At 44.1% G+C, this 22,974-nt stretch overlaps 1 protein-coding gene across 1 annotated transcript in view; it reads right to left on the minus strand.

The window, feature by feature from the left end:
• The window catches only part of slc12a2 (solute carrier family 12 member 2), a 63,677-nt gene extending 43,060 nt beyond the window's left edge, over positions 1 to 20,617 (minus strand). The window contains exon 1 of the mRNA XM_084160433.1: positions 19,531 to 20,617. Within this exon, the coding sequence (XP_084016559.1) occupies positions 19,531 to 20,067 (537 nt within the window). The 5' untranslated portion in view covers positions 20,068 to 20,617. The remainder of the gene's footprint in view (positions 1 to 19,530) is intronic.
• Between the last annotated feature and the right edge of the window lie 2,357 nt (positions 20,618 to 22,974).

Raw genomic sequence — 22,974 nt, forward strand, 5'->3', positions numbered from 1 at the left:
ATAGAAAATCTTTGGAGGGAGATGAAAGTCCGTGTTGCCCAGCGACAGCCCCAAAACATCACTGCTCTAGAGGAGATCTGCATGGAGGAATGGGCCAAAATACCTGCAACAGTGTGTGAAAACCTTGTGAAGACTTACAGAAACGTTTGACCTGTGTCATTGCCAACAAAGGGTATATAACAAAGTATTGAGAAACTTTTGTTATTGACCAAATACTTATTCTCCACCATAATTTGCAAATAAATTCATAGAAAATCCTACAATGTGATTTTCTGGAATTTTTTTCCTCATTTTGACTGTCATAGTTGACGTGTACCTATGATGAAAATTACAGGCCTCTCTCATCTTTTTAAGTGGGAGAACCTGCACAATTGGTGGCTGACTAAATACTTTTTTCCCCCACTGTACATCAGTGTATTGACACGAGTTGTACTGTGAAAGCAATGGATATATGGTGAACGTATTGTAGTCTAGACTAGAGACAATTATATTTGTATAGATTGGCAGGGTAGGTGCCTGTGCATCTGTGTATGCCTATTTATAGAAACCAGAGTGACGGTGAAAATTGACCGAATTAATCTGTGTTCATGTGAATCTGAACTCTGAGTCCTTAAACCTTCATTACATGTTTAATTCCCGACAGACTGGGTATAGCCAATGATTACGGCCAGAGCAGTAAATCTAAAGCTTGTTCTGTCCTCCCTCCCTCCCCATTTCCCCTTGAGTATTTATGGAGAAACAGAGCTAAATCTAATTCCTTCACACATGGCCATTTTTTAAAAATGGGCAAGCTCTCCCTCGGGTGCTCAGATATAAACAGCATGTTTTTCCCTGGTATTCTACTACAGTGCATGTTTGTGTATGCTGCAAATGTATTTTGGTAGCTAGCTAGCTAGTTACCAAGGGAAGAAAATATCAAGGGATTAAGGTGAATGATCGCTGGGTCGAGGAGATTGAGGCTATAACAGCCTACAAAGCAACTACTTCCAACAATCAAGTGCTGCTCGATGATAGAGGTGTGGAAAAAGTTGTAAATAGCAACATTGAATGTTTTCATCTAAGGAAAGGCAGCAACCACATTTAAGAGGATAGCTTTCTGGCCAGGCTAAAGACCTAGCCAAGGAGTGATATTTAAACAAACTTACAGGCCTAAAGGATGGTGCATTACCCATGTTGCTTGGAAACCAGAGGTAGCAGCATCCATTTGCATGTCACAGTGATGCCCATGCCTGCCCAGTAATGAAAGATCAACAGTAATCTGTTTTTTGGCATCAGTGGCATGAACAGCTGGGTGACAGACAGTGTTCATAAAATAAATAAATAAATAAATGAGACTGGGTCATGTTATTGGGGCCATTATGCAACATAGCAATCAAGGTCTGCTGCTCTTGCGTAACTCCAGGAAGTTTAAAAACAGGGGAACAGCTAGGCTACTTTTTGGAGGGGGAATTTGACAGTAACTTCATCCTGCCCAGAGAACATAAAATACTAACCTCCGTCCCGCCACCAATAAGCTAGTTGACCTCTCGGGTGACCTCTCAGGTCTGGGGCACCACAGGAGGCCCTTTCAATTCAATTCAAGTTCTTTATTGGCTTGGGAAACATATGTTAACATTGCCAAAGCAAGTGAAGTAGATAGTAAACAAACAATACATTTTAACAGTAAACATTACACTCAGAAGTTCCAAAAGAATAAAGACATTTAAAATGTCATATTATGTATATATACACACAGTGTTGTAACAATGTGCAAATAGTTTATCACGTGACCATTGGGCCACACCTCCCTATGCAGGGCTCTTTTATTCTATTTTATTTTTTATTATTATTAATTTATTTTTACAAACAAGCACATGCTCCTAAGTTGAAAAATGTAGGAGCACAAAGAATTTTAGAAGCACATTGAAAATAATGCAACATATTCATAATAAGAATTGGCAGCAATTACAAAATACCGGGTTAAGGTGCACCAGAAAAATTGATTTAAGATGTAACGTACATTGGGCCTATATGAATCCTAGTTACTTGCTCATCAGGGACACAATCAACATGCGCGAGTGCCCAGTCTTGTTTTGCATGTTAGGCTTGTTTTGCATGCAGATTCCACAGTGCAACATGTACGGTGCCTTCAGAAAGTATTCATACCCCTTGACTTATTCCACATTGTTGTGTTAGCCTGAATTTAAAATGGAATACAGAGCGACTTACAATTAGTGCATTCAACTTAAGATACAGTATCTAGGTGAGACAACCACATATCACAGTCGTATCAGTACATTTTCCCTAAATAAAGTAGTTATAAGCAAAGTCAGTGCTAGTAAGAAAAGACAAGTGCATTTATTTCTTTTTTACATTATTCCCGCATCTCATTCTATTATTTTATGAGGTAATTAATTTCAGTCATCCATGCACAGTACTATTAATCACTATTATGAGCCAACTGGTTTGATAAATGGCAAACACACTGCCTGTGGTGTGACACTATGGACACACTAGTGTTTTTGTGACTTGGACGTGTGACACAATAAAGCTCAGAGTCAAAGCTTGGCCAAATCAGTTCCGCTTCTGTTTTGGGAGGGAAGATTGAGGTCATTGGAGGCATATTTTTTCCTCCAGTTGACTGATAAGGAGCTTGGATCTTGTTTGATGTCCACTCAAAAAGGTTAACAAGAATCTATAAGTCTGAAACAGTCACGCCAATGGCGGATTAAAAGGGTAGTCACCGGGCCTCCCGAGTGACACAGCGGTCTAAGGCACTGCATTGCAGTGTTGCGGCATCACTACAGCCTGGGGTTCAATCCCAGGCGGTGTCATTATCGGCCGTGACCGGGAGTCCCACAGGGCGCCGCACAATTGGCCCAGTGCCGTCTGCGTTAGGGGAGGGTTTGGCCGGGGGGGGCTTTACTTGGCTCATCGCGCTCTAGCGACTCCTTGTGGCGGGCCGGGCGCCTGCAGGCTGACTTCGGTCGTCAGTTGAACAGTGGTTCCTCTGACACATTGGTGCGGCTGGCTTCCGGGTTAAGCAAGCGGGTGTTAAGAAGCGCGGCTTGGCGGGTCATGTTTCGGAGGACACGTGACTCAACCGTCGCATCTCCCAAGCCTGTTGGGGAGTTGCAGCGATGAGACAAGATCGTAATCATGAAATTGGGGAGAAGAAAAAAAATAAAAAAAATGGGGTAAAAAACAACATAAAACATATTTAAAAAAGGATAGTCACCGGCTGTCAGGTATCTTGGGAAGTATGAGGGTCCAAAAGGTAGGGCTGCACAAAATGAGCAATATTGACATGAGCAATATCCATATCGCAAGAGATCAATATTGCATGCAATATTTTGAAACACTCAGCCACGTGTAACATCCGTTTTTATAGTTTGCACCGTCCCACCCACACACTCAGCCCCACCCCCGTCACTCAAGCAGCCAGTTCCTCCTCTGTTAGATGTTGTTCTGTTAGGTCAAATGCTTTCCACTTTGCTTCTTAATATAAAATCATTCTATGATTCTAACAGTTCACCCAAGTGTTTATCTAGAATCTATTTTTTGCCCATATCGTGTAGCCCTACTCAAAGGCAAAAGGCATTTAGCGTTGTCTAGTTATGTGGGATTACTTCCAAGGGACACATTGCCTACATAAACATTAGGGATGAAGTTATCCATTGCATTTTAATACAAAAATGTGTCTAGATATATGTATTCCTCTGGCTCGAGAACAGAGATCTGATATGTCAACAGTGAATTACACAAAGTAGAGGCAATATGGCCGGCTACAGAGACAAAAAAAATAGTGTGTGTAGATGGACTGCATAGGAATTTTTATTACACCATATTTTGCTGCCTGGCAGGGGCACCAGACTCTGCTTCGAGCGAGAGAGAGACTAGGATAGCTCAGATACTGCCAGAGGAGAGGCTGAGAACTGATATTGTACTGCTGACAATCTCCTCAAAAACAACATACATCAAAAGCACTTTACTTCTTCCCCGGGGCTATGACTATCACCTTGTCACCTGTGGCATCTTCACCACTGCCCATTTGGGAATAGTCCTCAATATGCTCTTGGTGCCCATCTGGGTGTTCAAGGCAGTAGCCCACTGGCAGCTTCTGTGAGTGTCAATCAGCTCGGACTGCTGTGTACCTGGTAGCGAGACCTGATAGTGTAGAGACGGGCTGTTCATGTCGAGGCCTATAGAGGAAATGCTGGGATGCATATGGAAAATAACTGGGTACTAGGAGTTAAAACATGGCCCAGCTTCTGTACCCATGTCGCTTCTGTACCCCATCTGTTATTTATTAAAAACCATATAAAAAGAGATTCAAATGTTCCCGTTAAACGAGCATTAAGTCTTGGCACATTGAGCGGTGATAAAAAAAAAAAAAAAAAAAAAAGTGGGCAAGGCAGTGTTGAATTCTACGAAATCTGCTTGGTGTGCCAGCGAGAGCCAACGCTTCCGAAACTCACACCACTGGAGAGCAGACGGCACAGAACGAGTCAGAGAACATTATCTACGTGGGTGAAGTAACACAAAAGAGCAGATTTCCACAACAATGCCAAAGCCAATGGGAGGCTTAGCTGGCAGAGGAAACTGCAGTTGGATCAGCCAAGGAGAAGATGGCCTCCAAAAACTGACGAGCGGTCCGATTTCACACCAAGCAAAACGGACCTCAGGAAAAGGAAGACAAATAACAATGAAGGAAAATGGAGAAGAATTGTGCAAACAGCCAACACAACAGGATACCGGGCTAGGCCTCAGGCGTATGAATCCACTAACTAATCTGGCAATAGAAAAATATTAATAATAATGGATGTAGCTCAGTTGGTAGAGCATGGCGCTTGCAACGCCAGGGTTGTGGGTTCGATTCCCATGGGGGGCCAGTATGAAAAATGTATGCACTAACTGTAAGTCGCTCTGGATAAGAGCATCTGCCAAATGACTAAAATGTAATGCTGGAACAGTGTTGGTTGGGACTGGAGAAAGTTAAGGATTCTATGAAAACATATTGCTAGAGAGCCACATTTCTGGGAAAAGTGCTCCAACACACTGTGTTGGACTAATAGAGGGGCACTTCTTAATAAACGCTGTTCTCTCCTGTGGGTTAGCAGGTTTCCAAGAATTGACGCAACAACTCTAATCAAAAAAACAAATAACACTCCAATTAATATAAGTATTCTTGGAACAGCCCGTTCCCCCACTGCAATCCCAAATGGCATCACGGAACAAAATAGCGACTGCCTGCATCACAACCCAGGTTCCAATTTGGCTCTGCTAAACAGGCAGCTTTGTTGGGTTGAGTTTTATAGGGGACCCTTGTGAAAAAGGGTGAGCCCATTTCTAAACAGGAAATGAGCACCTTTCCTCTCATACCTGCCCAATAATGAAAATGAAACCTGTCCAAACCCCTTTAAAAATGGCCCACTCATAAGTTTTCACCTTGAGCTGGGGTTAAGATCGCCCGCCATCTTTCCTCCCATTTATAATAAGACCTTTGTCTATAGAGTGCAATTAGCAGTCAGCATACCACAGGTATATACGGCTGTTGACAAGTGCACTTTGTGCAGAATTAAAGATCTAGATAACTAGACACTCAGAGGTCAGTGAATGTCGAGTTGGAACGGTGGCCACTGCCTCTAGTCTCCCCACGGAGGGAGAAAGCAGGGATCATCAAAGCAGTATAATTGATGACCAGCAGGACACAGGAGCTCTTCATGGGGCTCTGGGAGCATCCTGGATCCATTAGGATCGATGACGTCGCCAAACTCAGGCCCCTCCATGTTGTGACCCAGTGACAGATGACAGCGTTGATTAAAATGGGCAGACTTCCTGTTCATGTTTATTTGCCTCCTCCCACGTGAGTGTACACACCACACACACAGTATCATATGCATGTGCCTGGGATCTGTCTTATTTGTGCCCAAGTACAGCATCAAATTGTGCTACACTACCCATATATGGTTGCACGGCCCAAATGCATCCCAGCTGCATTGCCGAATGAAACACGGATGAACTCGTCAATGGAAACCATATGTAATATGTGCACCCACTTACAGCGACTGAATGACGAACACAGACAAAAGTGTTGAGACAAACTGCAAGCAGCCATTGGAGCCAATTTACACTAACCCGCTTCTATACAAGCTTTTATCCTTGTAAAAAAAAATCTGAAATCACACCATGTTCCCATATATCATCATCATGTTAGGAGGTCTGGGCCACTGACAGCTCCAGGGCAATTCCACCATAACGCTAAGACAGATTTTTTAAAATACCAAACAGAAACCATTGATTTAAAAGTTTAACATACAAAAGCTACACACAATGACTACTTTGAAAAATGTACAAATAAAATCATTTACTGGAAAAACTGCAGATGCAAAGTTTAGTAACAGAATTACGGTAAAATCTTTTTTTTATTCTGTTACAAAACGTTGTATCTCCACAGTTCTTCCTGTAAATGTTTTAATACTATTCAGTGGAAATTGTTAAAAGTAGTCCTTTTTCATAGAGTTCTATAGTTTGTTCAACTTAGAAATCAATGTTTTTTGTTTGGTGTACATTTTAAAGTGAAAAATCAGAGTCTCAGTGTAATTCCGTTACCGTGGAATTGCCCTCCAATCAAACCACGATGGGAGGAGGCACTCATGACTGGCCAGTGGTTAACCCAAACGGCAAAGAGAAAGACCGGTCGACATGCAATGAAAAAGGGGAGAGAAGGAGTGAAAGCCTGCAGCAGCATACAAAACAAACATACAGTCACTAAACTGGCCACAGTTGGTGAACCACACAGAGGCAGCGCTCCCACACACAGACCTGCTAGTACAATCCAGCAGTGGTCTATGGGAGTGTGAATAAAAAGGGACTAAACAGGGCTGGGACTGAAAGACAAGGAGAACATGTTGACTAGCAGTAGCAGGCTGCAGCTGATTGTCATGTGGACTCTGTCTATCAGCCAGCTGTGCATTTATGATGAGATCATTGTTGCTTTGCAGGGTCACATGCTGTTTATTTGAGTAGTGAGGGGAGGGGGTGACATACAAATACACATGGCAGGTGCCATGGGCTTGGTTGAGGTTTCTAGCATGTTGAAGTCAAAAAAAGTTTGTCTAAGAACAAACGGAGGTCAAAAGAAGATGTTCTTTCGTACCTGGCAAAAGTTTGTTGGTTGTTTTGGGGGCTGTAACAGCCATAACAAAAATCAAGAAAAAAAAAAAAAAAGAAGAACTGCAGATTTTCAAAAATGTTTTAAGTTGTTTGCAATATCTGACCGATAACTTTATTCATCTCCAACAAAGCAATGTATATATTTATGACATTAAAAAAAATATATATATATATATACACACACACACACACACACACACACACACATACACACACACACATTTATCAACCCATGGAGGTCTGGATTTGGAGTCACCCTCAAAATTAAAGTGGAAAACCACACTACAGGCTGATCCAACTTTGATGTAATGTCCTTAAAACAAGTCAAAATGAGGCTCAGTAGTGTGTGTGGCCTCCACGTGCCTGTATGACCTCCCTACAATGCCTGGGCATGCTCCTGATGAGGTGGCGGATGGTCTCCTGAGGGATCTCCTCCCAGACCTGGACTAAAGCATCCGCCAACTCCTGGACAGTCTGTGGTGCAACGTGGCGTTGGTGGATGGAGCGAAACATGATGTCCCAGATGTGCTCAATTGGATTCAGGTCTGGGGAACGGGCGGGCCAGTCCATAGCATCAATGCCTTCCTCTTGCAGGAACTGCTGACACACTCCAGCCACATGAGGTCTAGCATTGTCATGCATTAGGAGGAACCCAGGGCCAACCGCACCAGCATATGGTCTTACAAGGGGTCTGAGGATCTCATCTCAGTACCTAATGGCAGTCAGGCTACCTCTGGCGAGCACATGGAGGGCTGTGCGGTCCCCCAAAGAAATGCCACCCCACACCATAACTGACCCACTGCCAAACCGGTCATGCTGAAGGATGTTGCAGGCAGCAGAACGTTCTCCACGGCGTCTCCAGACTCTGTCACGTCTGTCACATGTGCTCAGTGTGAACCTGCTTTCATCTGTGAAGAGCACAGGGCGCCAGTGGCGAATTTGCCAATCTTGGTGTTCTCTGTTAAATGCCAAACGTCCTCCACGGTGTTGGGCTGTAAGCACAACCCCCACCTGTGGACGTCGGGCCCTCATACCACCCTCATGGAGTCTGTTTCTGACCGTTTGAGCAGACACATGCACATTTGTGGCCTGCTGGAGGTCATTTTGCAGGGCTCTGGCAGTGCTCCTCCTGCTCCTCCTTGCACAAAGGTGGAGCTAGCAGTCCTGCTGCTGAGTTGTTGCCCTCCGACGGCCTCCTCCACGTCTCCTGATGTACTGGCCTGTCTCCTGGTAGCGCCTCCATGCTCTGGACACTACGCTGACAGACACAGCAAACCTTCTTGCCACAGCTCGCATTGATGTGCCATCCTGCATGAGCTGCACTACCTGAGCCACTTGTGTGGGTTGTAGACTCCGTCTCATGCTACCACTAGAGTGAAAGCACCGCCAGCATTCAAAAGTGACCAAAACATCAGCCAGGAAGCATAGGAACTGAGAAGTGGTCTGTGGTCACCACCTGCAAAACCAGTCCTTTATTGGGGGTGTCTTGCTAATTGCCTATAATTTCCACCTGTTGTCTATTCCATTTGCACAACAGCATGTGAAATGTATTGTCAATCAGTGTTGCTTCCTAAGTGGACAGTTTGATTTCACAGAAGTGTGATTGACTTGGAGTTACATTGTGTTGTTTAAGTGTTCCATTTATTTATTTGAGCAGTATACATACATACATACATACATACATACATACATACATACATACCAAACAAGATCGCCTGAGCCAGTCTTTCATTTCTACTGATGGGACTACCTTGCTTAGCAAAGCCCCTCATTGTCGTGGGGGACTCACTTGTCACCGGTTTCACGGTCTTGATCCAAGCGGCAATTCAACACAATTCAAAGGCAAAAGCCAGCAGCAACACAAGGCAGGTCATTACAGTTCCATTAGTGCGACACACTAAGCGACCTGGGTTCGACTACCAGAGGTTACTCATGCTGTAGCATCTAATGGTTCTCAGAGACCCAGAGAAAGTGAGACACAGGGCAATATTTTTTCTCTCCTAAAAAGCCATTACGAAGTTTGCCACAACTTTACAGTTCAAAATAAACCTGTTATGTAGGCCGACAGTCGGTCATGTACTTTTCATGAGTGTGTGTGTGTGTGTGTGTGTGTGTGTGTGAGACTTCTTGAAGATGACGCAGCGTGAATGGAAAGAGTTATATATAGTTGTATACCATTCAAAAGTCACCAATACTGATGATAGCATGTGGCCGTGGCAAGCAGCGAATCGCTGATCGGTTCTGATGCCATGTGCAATAGCAAGCGACAGGAAATAAGCTTACGAAGGTGTTTTGTCCCCAAGGACATTTTCTGAGAAGCCATGTGATAAGAATGTGGCCTCTCAGTGGTCATGTCAAGGGTCACTATTCAGCAAATAAGAACTAGCCACAAGTCTTCTATTAAAAGACAGAGCATATATTTTACACTCGCCAACCAGGCTTCCATCCAACCTTTTTATGCGAGTAAAGTACTCGATAAATGTCGTCACGACAGGCCTGACGGAAACAGCAAAATTGTCTGTACACTTTCCAAATGTCGACAAAACACACTAGCACAGGTGGATTATTTTTGTGTCTGTCTAATGTATTATGAGAGACTGGCTGCGGAAATGCCTTAATGAGCAAATATATATATATATATATATATATATATATTAAACCATCATATGGAAGTAAACATGGAGTCACGCGATGATGTGTGGTCCTCCCACTAAGACTCGGGAAAGCATGCAGTCTATTAGGCTACAGAGGAAATAAAGTTAGGAACTTTACAAGGTGGTGAAAGTGCACGGTGTTGAGCTTGATGCTCCTTTCCAATAAATATCAAAGAGTCTTCTTGTGGTGACATGATGATCAATGCTTCGCTGCAGTTTGACAAATAAAAATAATGTATTTTGTCCATAATAATCTCATCATGTAGTAGGCTATACCCGCACTGTATTAGCAAGCTGTTGGATAGAGCGCATGTTCCAAGACCAGAGGGGGCACAATCGCTATTTAAAACACAGTTTTTATTGACAAAACCATCAGTAGAGTTGAAAATGCGATGGAAACCCATATAACTGTTTTGATTTGTTGTTTTTATTTAACCGCAAAAAAAAGTTAATTATGTGCACTACGTCAGCACGCACAGCCTTTTAACCGCAAGTCAGTTTGACAGAAACATCCCTCTGGTGGGAAAATGCGCATATTGTTTTTATGCGGATTTTAGAATACTCTGTCACCAATTGAATGGAAACCTAGCCATAGAAATACAAGTTGTCAGTACGGAAGTATTTAGTCCCTAAAATAATAAATACATTGCTTCATCTGTGACTGTGTAGCAGTGCCATCTTAGGTCCTTCCCAGAGAGTAGGCCTACTCCAGTAATTACGGACAGTCACACTGTGACGCTAATAGATATGGCCCTGGGTAAGAGAGAAGCCATACGCACACAAGAACATTCGCACAACCACTTACAAGTGACTGCCAAATGGCGTGTGTATACATTACACCAGCTGCAGGCCCACAACACAGTCTAGAAGTGACTAAAGTCCCCCTCTCTCTTCCTCTCCAGTCATAGCCAGACCAGAAGCCTGCTCCTTCTCCGGTTTCTGACACTGCATACAATCTTGGGCACAGCCAGCACAGAGAGAGAGAATAAACAAGTCCACGTGGAGTTGGTCCTCGCCAGGCCACTGCACAGAGCCTCCCTTGTGCAAGCTAGTTAACCGCATGACGCCGTCCCCTTTTAACTGCGACAAACGGTGCATCAGAGTCTTACCTCAGACCTTGTTTACTTCCAAAGAAACAAACTATGCTACAGGTAGTCCGGCTACAAAACAACATTCAACTATTAATCCCGCTTGACATTCCTGTAAAGGAAGGGTTGATACAGTGGTTGGCGACAAAGACTACATCCATTTTGTTTTATGAAAATAAAATACATGCTTAAGACTGGTGGAACCGGACTGTACCAGAACAAAAACGATGGGTGTTAATGGGGTGCAGTTTTAAATATTTGGACAGGGACATGGGATCCAAATGTAACAACATAGGGCTTGTTATGGTTACAGTAGAAGTCAGACATAACTTAGGCCTATTCAAATTGAAGGGTGCACCCCCCCCCCCCTCCCTCCCAGCATCGATGCTCAGTTGTGATAGAGCTCTAAACACATGGGACCGGAAGCTAGAACTGATATCAGGTTATCAATAATGAAAAGACGTCAACACAGAGGGCTTATCTAGCCTAGATCGAAGAAAGTGAAATTTCACATCAGTTGCCATTTCCTGTGTGCAATCTTCATCGGAACACAACTTCTGCTTTGGAACAACAGAGTAGGCCTACTAGTGTGAGAGATTGAAGGTGAGGATTGAGGGCAAAGCCTAGCTGTGGATTGCATGCTCACTACATTGTCACTTCCAGCACAATCTGTTAATTAGGCCTAGCCTGATCTCCAGGCCTCCTGCTCTGAAAGGGCCACAAGAGACAACCTGTTGACTGCAAGCCCTGCCCACAGGACTGGCATCGCCATGGAGACCAGGGACACAGTGCTAGGAGACAGGGGATGTTGTGATGCCTGACCTGGTGGGAAACATCTGCCACGCAAAGCCCTTTAATTCAGCCCCAAATGACCAATTGTTCTTTCACTGCATCCAATAGAAAATGTCCCTAACTAGGAAGTAACATTAGCTGGAGATCCTTCAAAGCAGTACAACAGAAATGTAATAATATGGAAGATGTCCCCCTTCTCAACATGAGTTCAGTGGAGAAGCGCAACTAAAAACGAGTTTGTGCCATGGCGAGACTGCTCATGTCAAAATGTAGGACTATCCAATCATTCAGAATAGGATTCATGTTTAAAGGCTACCTATCATACATCAAATAAGAGAGTGGGTTGGCACATCACATGATGTCTCACCACCACAGCTTCCTATTTGAGTTTGTGGAAACATAAGAAAAAAAGGTTTGGTTGACTGGGCTAACAATACCCTATTAATATGGCCTCTTGTTAATGCGAGGCCCTGCCTACCCAACACTCCACAGAGAAAGAGGGGGGGTCAAGACTTCACACTACACTTGCTAATTGACAGAGAAGAAGGGATTGGTCAGCATGTAACGACATGAGCCAATAGGAACGCAGTAAAATAATGCCACTCAACACTTTGTAGTGTACCCATCTTGAACTCCTTGGTTCCTGGAAACACACAAGAGGTTGTAATGGGAGCAATAAGGGCATTGCAGCAAAACGCATTAAACTTTGACAAAAGCTTAGCCTATACAAAAGGCTTACCGTAAGCTGTGCTCTCTTTTTACTGAGTCTCACGTGTTCAAATTGCATTAAAAAGATCTAACAGATATAATTAGGCTATACAGGCAGACATGTCTGCTCCATGTCTGGTCCCCATCACTAAGGCCAAGAAGGCACACAGTACTACAGACTCATACTAGAGTTGGAAGTTAGCTGGCCTGTTCGTCGACTTTGTGCACTCACTGTAGTGGCAGTGGGAAGACATCAATATTTCAGTACAATCTGCTTCTGCTTGGCTGCCCGTCGTCCTGTCAGGGTTTCCCCTCTGGCTGGTCGATATAACGGGTCTCATGCGGCTTTTGCTGCTACTGCCGGGTAACGGGTTCAGGGCCCAATGAGAACACAGTAAAATGCTTCCCCTTTTTATTTTATTTGAATGGAATTCGCAACTGCCGTTGGTTTCGTCACATAATTTGTGTGTGTGGAATGGAGCCAGGGTGCCCAGCAATGGCCAGGTAACTTTAGCAGGCTATCACTCAAGTCCACTTTCATCAGCACTATCAATGGCGTTTTGGTTGACTCATTGATTTAGGTGTAAGTCCACAGGCACAGGTCGATTAGCTACAATGGAATTTCCATTTGGCGTTTCCATTGTCGGTTCGCTCTACTGATAAAATAAAAAAATATGTAAAAAAACAATGCCATGTTAGTTGAGATCTTGAAGCGACTGGAATGAACAGACTGCATTTCAAAGCCTCCTCTGTGGCATAGAGCAAAAAATAATCTAGCATTGAGGATGAGGGTTGACTGATTTGATTAGAATCTATTTTAGTCCTCATTTGAACTAATCTTCCAGGAGTCCTAAAACATTAAAATACAATTTATAATACAAATCAGATTTTCACATAACACACGGTTACAAACATACATAATACACTGACATTGATTGACTAGAACGTATAGCATTAGTGGGCAACTACAGCAAATGCCCTCATGTTTTGAACCATGTGTATCAGTTAACACCACGAGCACAAGTAATTCTAAGGTGATGAAATAAAGTTTAATATAGTCCCTGACTGTAGTCCTAAAATGCATACAATAGGGCTGCTCTGCCAACTACATGACCTTATACCAATAGGACTCTACTTTTCATTAAAACCTTGGATGTCTGGACAGCGCGTCACCATCTTGATCGCCATGGATAGCTAGGAGTCTAGGGTTTTGAACTTAATTTATGCTATTTTCTATTTTTCTACAATCTACACGACAGTGAACACTAAGCTTTCGCTTTAGCCTTCCGTGCATGCATGCAGAAAAATGTGACATCTATATTTATAGTCATAGCAAAACATGATGCGTCACAGTACATGTTACCAGTGTCAAGTTACTGACAGCTGCCGGTGTACAGCTGCCTGTGTACAAAGGCACGCTATGTGGCCAAAAATGGCACATGTTCAACAGATGCGTCCAGGACAAAAATGGTGACATCTAAAACAATGCAATTGACTAAGGCCCTGTTTGGAATAGAAGAAAAACAAGGCCTCACGAGTGGCGCAGCGGTCTAAGGCACTGCATCGCAGTGTTGCGGAGTCACCACAGCCTGGGGTTCGATCGGGCGGTGAACAATTGGCCCAGTGTCGTCCGGGTTAGGGGAGTGTTTGGCTTTACTTGGCTCATCGTGCTCTAGCGACTCCTTGTGGCGGGCCGGGTGCCTGCAGGCTGACTTGAACAGTGTTGTTTCTTTTTTTTTTTTTTTTTTTTTGTCATTTAGCAGACGCTCTTATCCAGAGCGACTTACAGGAGCAATTAGGGTTAAGTGCCTTGCTCAAGGGCACATCGACAGATTTTTCACCTAGTCGGCTCGGGGATTAGAACCAGCGACCTTTCGGTTACTGGCACTGTGCTCTTAACCACTAAGCTACCTGCCGCAGACACATTGGTGCGGCTGGCTTCTGGGATAAGCGAGCAGGTGTTAAGAAGCACGGTTTGGCAGGTCATGTTTCGGAGGACGCATGACTCGACCTTCAACTCTCCCGAGTCCGTTGGGGAGTTGCAGCGATGAAACGAGATCTTAATATCACGAAATTGGGGAGAAAAGGAGGGTAAAATTACAAAGAAGAAAAACCCAGCCTTCCTCGCTTTCTTGAAGTAAACACAGATCAGGAAAGAGTTGGATTGGTGAAAGCAGTACAGACCAATCACATATAGATCAATCCTTAACCTACTTTAAGGGAGGAAAGAAGAATCATAAAATCACCTTCATTTCGCCAGATACATTTGCATGTACAGGAATTTGACTGAAACGTTGCTGCCACAATAAACAGGATACACAGGCAGAAAACAGGGTAAGTGGACAAAATATACCAGTGCATTCGGAAAGTATTCAGACCCCTTGACGTATTCCACTTTGTCCCCCTCCTATCAATCTACACACAATACCACATAATGAAAAAGCAAAAACAGGTTGAGATTTTGGCAAATGTATAAAACATACAAAAACGGAAATATCACATTTACATAAGTATTCAGACCCTTTACTCAGTACTTTGTTGAAGCACCTTTGGCAGCGATTACATCCTCAAGTCTTCTTGGGTATGACGCTACAAGCTTGGCACACTTGTATTTGGGGAGTTTCTCCCATTCTTCTCTGCAGATCCTCTCAATCTCTGTCACGTTGGATGGGGAGCGTCGCTGCACAGCTATTTTCAGGTCTCTCTAGATGTTCGATCGGGTTCAAGTCCAGGCTCTGGCTGGGCCACTCAAGGACATTCTGAGACTTGTCCCAAAGCCACTCCTGCGTTGTCTTGGCTGTGTGCTTAGGGTTGTTGTCCTGTTGGAAGGTGAACATTCGCCCCCAGTCTGAGGTTCTAAGAGCTCTGGAGCAGATTATCATCAAGGATCTCTGTACTTTGCTCCGTTCATCTTACCCTTGATCCTGACTCCAAGTCCCTGCCGCTGAAAAACATCTCCACAGCATAATGCTGCCACCACGCTTCACCATAGGGATGGTGCCAGGTTTCCTCCAGACGTGACACTTGGCATTCAGGCCAAGGAGTTCAATCTTGGTTTCATCAGACCAGAGAATCTCCAGGTGGGCTGTCATGTGCCTTTTACTGAGGAGTGGCTTCCAGTTGGCCACTCTACCATAAAAGGCCTGATTGGTGGAGTGCTGCAGAGATGGTTGTCCTTCTGGAAGGTTCTCCCATCTCCACAGAGGAACTCTGGAGCTCTGTCAGAGTGACCATCGGGTTCTTGGTCATCTCCCTGACCAAGGCCCTTATCCCCAGATTGCTCAGTTTGGCCGGGCGGCCAGCTCTAGGAAGAGTCTTGGTGGTTCCAAACTTCTACCATTTAAGAATGATGGAGACCACTGTGTTCTTGGGGACCTTCAATGCTGCAGACATTTTTTTGTACCCTTCCCCAGATCTGTGCCTCGACAAAATCCTGTCTCAGAGCACTACGGACAATTCCTTAGACCTCAAGGCTTGGTTTTTGCTCTGATATGCACTATCAACTGTGGGACCTTATATAGACAGGTGTGCCTTTCCAAATCATGTCCAATCAACTGAATTTACCACAGGTGGACTCCAATCAAGTTGTAGAAAAATCACGGATGATCAATGGAAACAGGATCCACCGGAGTGCAATTGAGTCTCATAGCAAAGGGCCTGAATACTTATGTAAATAAGGTATGTTTATTTTTAATACATTTGCAAAAAAAATCTAAAAACCGATTTTCACTTTGTCATTATGGGCTATTTTGTGTAGAATAAAAGTAGAGGCGTGGATCAGAAAACCAGTCAGTATCTGGTGTGACCACCAAGGCTGTTGATTGTGGCCTGTGGAATGTTGTCCCACTCCTCTTCAATGGCTGTGTGAAGTTGCTGGATATTGGCGGAAACTGGAACACGTCGATCCAGAGCATCCCAAACATGCTCAACGGGTAACATGTCTGGTCATGGCCATGGAAGAACTGGTACATTTTCAGCTTTCAGGAATTGTGTACAGATCCTTGCGACATGGGGCCATGCATAATGCCGAAACATTAGGTGATGGCGGCGGATGAATGGCACGACAATGGGCCTAAGGATCTCGTCACGGTATCTCTGTGCATTTAAATTGTCATCGATAAAATGCAATTGTGTTCATTGTCCGTTGCTTATGCTTGCCTGCCCATACCATAACCCCACCATGGGGCACTCTGTTCACAACAAACCGCTCGCCCACACAACGGCATACACGCTATCTGCCATCTGCCCGGTACAGTTGAAACCAGGATTCATCCATGAAGAGCACCCTTCTCCAGCGTGCAAATGGCCATCGAAAGTGAGAATTTGCCCACTGAAGTCAGTTACAACGCCGAACTGCAGTCAGGTGAGGACAACAAGCACGCAGATAAGCTTCCCTGAGATGGTTTCTGACAGTTTGTACAGAAATTATTTGGTTGTCACAGTTTCATCAGCTGTCCGGTGGCTGGTATCAGACGATCCCGCAACTGAAGAAGCCGGATGTGGAGGTCCTGGGCTGGCATGGTTACACATGGACTGCGGTTGTGAGAACAGTTGGACATACCTCCAAATTCCCTAAAATGATGTTGGAGGCTGCTTATGGTAGAGAAATTAACATTAAATTCTCTGGCAACAGCTCTGGTGGACATTCCTGCAGTCGGCATTCCAATTGCACACTTCCTCAAATCTGTGGCATTGTGTTGTGTTGCCACACCTGCAACACAACCACAGTGCAGTGCTAGCTGTGCCACTAGAGATCCTGGTTCGAATCCAGGCTCTGTCGTAGCCGGCCGCAACCGGGAGACCAATGGGGCGGCACACAATTGGCCCAGTGTCGTCTAGGGTAGGGGAGGGAATGGCCGGCAGGGAGGTAGCTCAGTTGGTAGAGCATGGCGTTTGCAACGCCAGGGTTGTGGGTTCAATTCCCGTGGGGGGCCAGTATAAAAATAAAAAAAATAATGTATGCACTAACTGTAAGTCGCTCTGGATAAGAGCGTCTGCTAAATGACATAAATGTAAATGTAAGTGGATGGATTATCTTGGTAAAGGAGAAATGCTCACTAACAGGGATGTAAACAAATTTGTGCACAACAGTTGAGAGAAATAAGCTTTGTCCATGTCGGGGAACTTTTATTTATTTCCGCTCATGAAACATGGGTCAAACACTTTACATGTTGTGTTTATATTTTTGTTCAGTGTACATTATAACTAATGCATGCCTTTATTATGTATTCAAACAGGGCCTGTCTGGATCTCAAAATGTCTATGGCAATGGGGTTGTGCTGCTGAGATACATATCATGCTGGGATAAGGAGACGACCGCAGATCTATTGTAGGAAACTGAATCGGAGATTGTAACAAGACTAGAAAATATTATTACTTGTGTAGCTCCTCCCTTGTACTTGATTGATGAATTAAGGTCACTAATTAGTAAGGAACTCCCCTCACCTGGTTGTCTAGGGCTTAATTGAAAAGAAAAACCAGCAGACACTAGGCCCTCCATGGAATGAGTTTGACACCCCTGATGTAGTTGGTTGTCACTTCATGAGTTCATCATGCTAAAGATATTAGCCCACATGTCTTATCAATATCATAACTATGTTCTCTACATACAAGCTGTAAGGCTTGTGGTTATAAAAAGCCATATGGAACGGTCTCCACACATACTGGCTGCTAGAATGGTCACCACTAGAATGCTACAAAAAAAAAGACCCCAAAAATGTAGGGATTGAGAAGACATGGGTGAAAAGTGGAAATTCATGTCTGGAGATATGGAGCCTAGACAAAGGCTAATGGTTAAAGGGAGGGGTCACGCTGACAGTTAACCTTGAGTGTCCTCCCATGTGTCAGTCAGGAACACCCCCGCCTGCTTACCACAGTCTCCAAGACATAACGGCCCATGGAATGTCAACATGGCACAGAGCCTTCAGTTGTTTTTCTTTCATCCGCCAATACCTTTTACAGAACCATATGAAGAGCACAGGACTGGCAGGGAAATGTGTCAATGCCTAGCAGTTATATGCTCTGGAATTGGGGTATTATTGGGGGCAAGTTTTAAATAGAGCAGGATTTTCATAGATTTGCTGACCAAATATAAGGGCTGACATTGTGGGCAATGAATGGCCAGTGTGCTTGGGATTGCTTTGTCATTGTCAAGTGTAAAATATTACATCAGTACTTAGATAAACCCATACGCTATTAGACACTGAAATTGCATTACTTAGTTGTAACCACTATTGTCAGGTAAGGTAATTTAAATTTGGACAGGATTAACTATTTGACTACTAGGTCAGAAAACTTCTCATATTACAAAGCAGGAAGTCCGGGTGTCTACAGACCACAGCAAAAGCCAAGTAAAATGTATTCAAGCTAATAGACATACTTCAACAACCTAACCTGAGGCTACAACTGCATAAAAACCCCAATAGAATACTTAAATAATAACTCTACCAGAATGACTAATTATAAGTAGGCCTAGTTGGAAACAGTGTAACCGATAGCTGAGCTGCGAGATGCGTGTTGTTTTCATCCTAGGGAGGTCTCACGTGCGCACAATTGTTGGACATATTCGGGAAATATTATCTACTCTAATATATTACTCAGTTGGGAACTGTCAAAATACACCGAAATATCGATGACTTGACATAGCAAAACCACATGTGTTTACCTAGCTAAGTAACACATCATATTGTCAATTCCTGAAGGCACTATTTCCTACTTTGTGACAAAAGCGTTCATTCTTGTGACCCGAAACTGTGCGTTCTATGCGCTGCGTAAAAACGGACAAAGAATGTGTGACGACATCATTCAAGTACAATGAATACGTGGTGGAGCCTATCCACATGAGTGTCTTTTGAAGAATGGGCACCGCTCATCCTTTCCACACCGACATCCCACCAATGTTGCTAATGACAGGCATGTAGCTAGCCATCCTTTTGACCAAGTACAATAAACGAGCATGAGACTAAAATGAGCCACTGACCGCAAAAACTTGTCAAATTTCAATCTAAATACAGAAACTAAAACTAGCAAAATTACGTCCCACGAGCGTGGAACGTTGACGCAGCAGTGGCGCCCCATGTGTGTTCTGTCCTAGCACGCGCTAGCATCCGTGTCAAAGCCATGAGTTTGCTTACTTTGTCTAGCTCGTCGTGCAGCTCAGAAAGGGTGGGTCTTATCAGCTTGTCCCCCAGCGGCGCAGCAGTTTGCCGGTAGAAATCGATGTTCGGCACGGCATCGATGGTGTTATGACCAAAAGTCCTTAGGTAATAGGTGTTCGTATGGGTGTCGTAATGGTAGTGATGCTGGCCTCCTGTCGAAGAATGTAGGCTGCCCTCGCTCATCACGGTGTCTCCATTCTGGAAACCTTCAGCGGGCACTGCTTCTGGTGGGCTTGCTCCACTCGGATCCACAAAGTTCACCACCCGGAACCGACCCTTTGCCTCCTCGCCACCCGCCGCTGGCTCCGAACCTTCGGGGGCGGGAGTGTCTTTATCGCCAGATGCGAGCGTTTTGTCAGCGGCACTGGCTGCTTCAGCCACCAGGTCCACCTGGAACCGACTCGAGCTGGGTGTCGGGCCGGCGGGCTTCAAACCTGTATCCACGGTCAGCCCCTCATTTTCTGGCGCGGGGTTCTCTCCCTGGGCGGGAGGCAAGGAGGATGGCGCCGACATTGCAAATATTACCGGTGAATTAAGGACCTTTCAGAAACAAATACCTATCTAAATGTCCGGCACAACTCGTGTGCAATAGCAAAATTACACTGCTTCTAAAGCCCGGTTCTTTCCGACATAGAAGTAATCAGCTCACACTCCTAGTACCGCCCAAGTGGTGGAAGACCGTCTGGATACTTGCTCCCAAAGAAACGCGGTGCTTTCGAATTCAGAAAAAAGCGAATGCCACTTCTGCTTCTCTCAAAAAGGTAGCACAACCACAAAACATGCAGAGCTACAAATGGAGAAGGATGGCTTGATAGCTGCCTCACTATACGCTCTCAGCGATGAAAACAAGGCATCAACTTTCAACCCTAGCCAACGCTACTCGTCAAGAGATGAAATCTCCGAGACGCCTCTCGGTCCTCTAGCTTTCCGCACACTTGTACGAAAGCGAATAAAATCCGCGGTGTGGTGATTTTTAGAGTAGGATGCTCTATCGACCTTGCCGCAACTCTTCCGAGATTCCCAATGTAACCCTCGCCTCCCTCCTATATACACACACTGCAGTAAGGCAACGCTTTAGGGTGGGTTCCAAACGGGAGGTAGAGCTCGCGAGATTTCAGCTCAGCGTGTTTTTTGCACTGATGTATGTTTTTTTAACGTAATGCAAGGGATGTACCAGAGTCTGTAGGTGGACAAAAAAGTATAATCATTATAATAACACAGCTTATAGACATGCAAAAATGTGGGTAACTTTCGTGCAATTACATTTGCTTGTATGGTAAATAGTGCATTCACAACGCACATCATCCCAAACACAGAGAAGGAATATGACCATTAAATGGAAGTTGCCTCACACACATTCGAATCATAGAAAATATATTACACACATTCTGATCATAGAAAATATATTACAATTTTGAAGTAGTAAGTGTCAATTCATAGTGTCATTTGCAGATCCAGACAAAACCAAGGATTTTTTTTGAGTTTATTGCAATGTAATTCAATCATTTTTGTCATTGTGAATTATGTGTCCAAAATATAATGCTTTTTGGACTGGTCTACTAAAATATTTAGGTTTACACTATACCAAGCAGTAATTGGTCTGTGTTTGGAGGTTGGCCCGGGTCAAATTTGTTGTAAATGTTAATTGTTACTTTTGTCCAACAGAAAACGATCCATTAGGGCAGGGCCGAGAGGGCAGAGTGTCTGCGGGTTTTTGGTTATTCCTTTCAATTAAGACCTAGACAACCAGGTGAGGGGAGTTCCTTACTAATTAGTTACCTTAATTCATCAATCAAGTACAAGGGTGGATTGAAAACCCGCAGACACTTGGCCCTCCATTGAATGAGTTTGACACGTGCATTAAAGGCATATCTAATCTGTGTTGTTGTTTGTAGTCTAGATTAGATACAGACGAAACAAAGACATCGGATTGCATGGGTTTGTAGTATTTTCTTGTAGGCTACCTTTACTGACACATAATAAGGACCTTGGATGTCTGTCTGGAGAAGGGCTGTGTCCAGTGGACAATGCTGTGGGTTTGTTTACTGTTACATCCACATGCATAGACAATATTCATATCAATGGATTGTCAGCAATGTGACACCACACCCCTAATTCCTGACCCTTCCCACCCAACAACCCTCTCTACCCTCTCCAAGTCAACCAATGTCCTTGTTAACAAAAAAGTTGGGACTTAAAGTTGGGAATATGGGATATTAATATTGGAAATGTGGAATATGTTTCCACTGGATATTGGCAGAGGGGTTTTTAAATGGCAATTTATAATAGAATAATACATCCGCACCACATAAAGACATCATCGTGATTGATTATGAAATGAGTGCTTATGAAATTTTTATGAATGACAAGTGCATTTAGAACAATAAATTATTAATCAGAGCCCTATGATTGTCTGTTGAAATTTTTCCATTAATCCTATGGCTTTCTTCACTCACTGCATAATACACTACTGTCCACTGTCCATCATTTGGCTGTAACATCCAAGATTTCCACTCAATGGTCTGGAGGTGTGCTTGTAGTGGGGAATTTGGAGATCTTGCTGCTTCAGTGTGCACTGCAGCTCTTGGCTCTTGGCACGGCAACATCTTTGCCCAGCAGTGTTCTAAGGCCAGAGGTCAGATCCATCAGAAAGTTTCTTCTCCTCATTACCCAGCTCCTCTCTAATCCTGTTAATACAATTCTCTACAGCCCATGAGCTCATTACAGTGAGCCAGTCAGCCAGGCCAGGCAATGACAGCCACTCACTCGGTCTGTCTGCTAGCTAGCTCACTAGCTCAGGCACTCACGACCCAGTCAAATAAGAGTGCTGTTCACATAATGGAATTGTAAAAAATGTTTCGCTTTGGAGAGGTTGAGAGTAAATGTATAAGATCCTTGCCTGTCAAATGGTCCTTATGAAAAGGAGTGAGTTTAGGATGGGGGATAGTGACCAGGAGAGGGGAAGGGAATTAAATGTGGAAAGGCCAGACTAGTGAAGAAGAGGAGGAATGCTTCTTATGCATAAGCACACTACCAGCATGAGCTTATGTTTGTCCAGAGTAGTAAATGTAGAAGTCTCCATTGCATGCACTGGTGGGCAATAGGCATCAGCTCATCTGTTGTTGTGAAATTATTTCATTATTTGGGCAGGTCTTTTCATTTGTAGGTCATCTGTTAGTTGAAATGGAATACATAGCCGTTGACCGTTGCGGTGTATTTGTGAAAGTAAAAGAGCAAAATGGCGGAAATAATGGATAGATTATGGCCTTTAAAACAAAAGTAGACAACTCCCCAGGACCTTGATCAGCTGAATCAGTCTGGTTATGACCAGGCAACTCCCCAGGACCTTGATCAGCTGAATCAGTCTGGTTATGGCCAGGTAACTCCCCAGGACCTTGATCAGCTGAATTAGTCTGGTTA

This window comes from Coregonus lavaretus (assembly GCF_964263955.1).
Source record: "Coregonus lavaretus genome assembly, chromosome: 4".
In the NCBI taxonomy this organism is placed as follows: Eukaryota; Metazoa; Chordata; class Actinopteri; order Salmoniformes; family Salmonidae; genus Coregonus; species Coregonus lavaretus.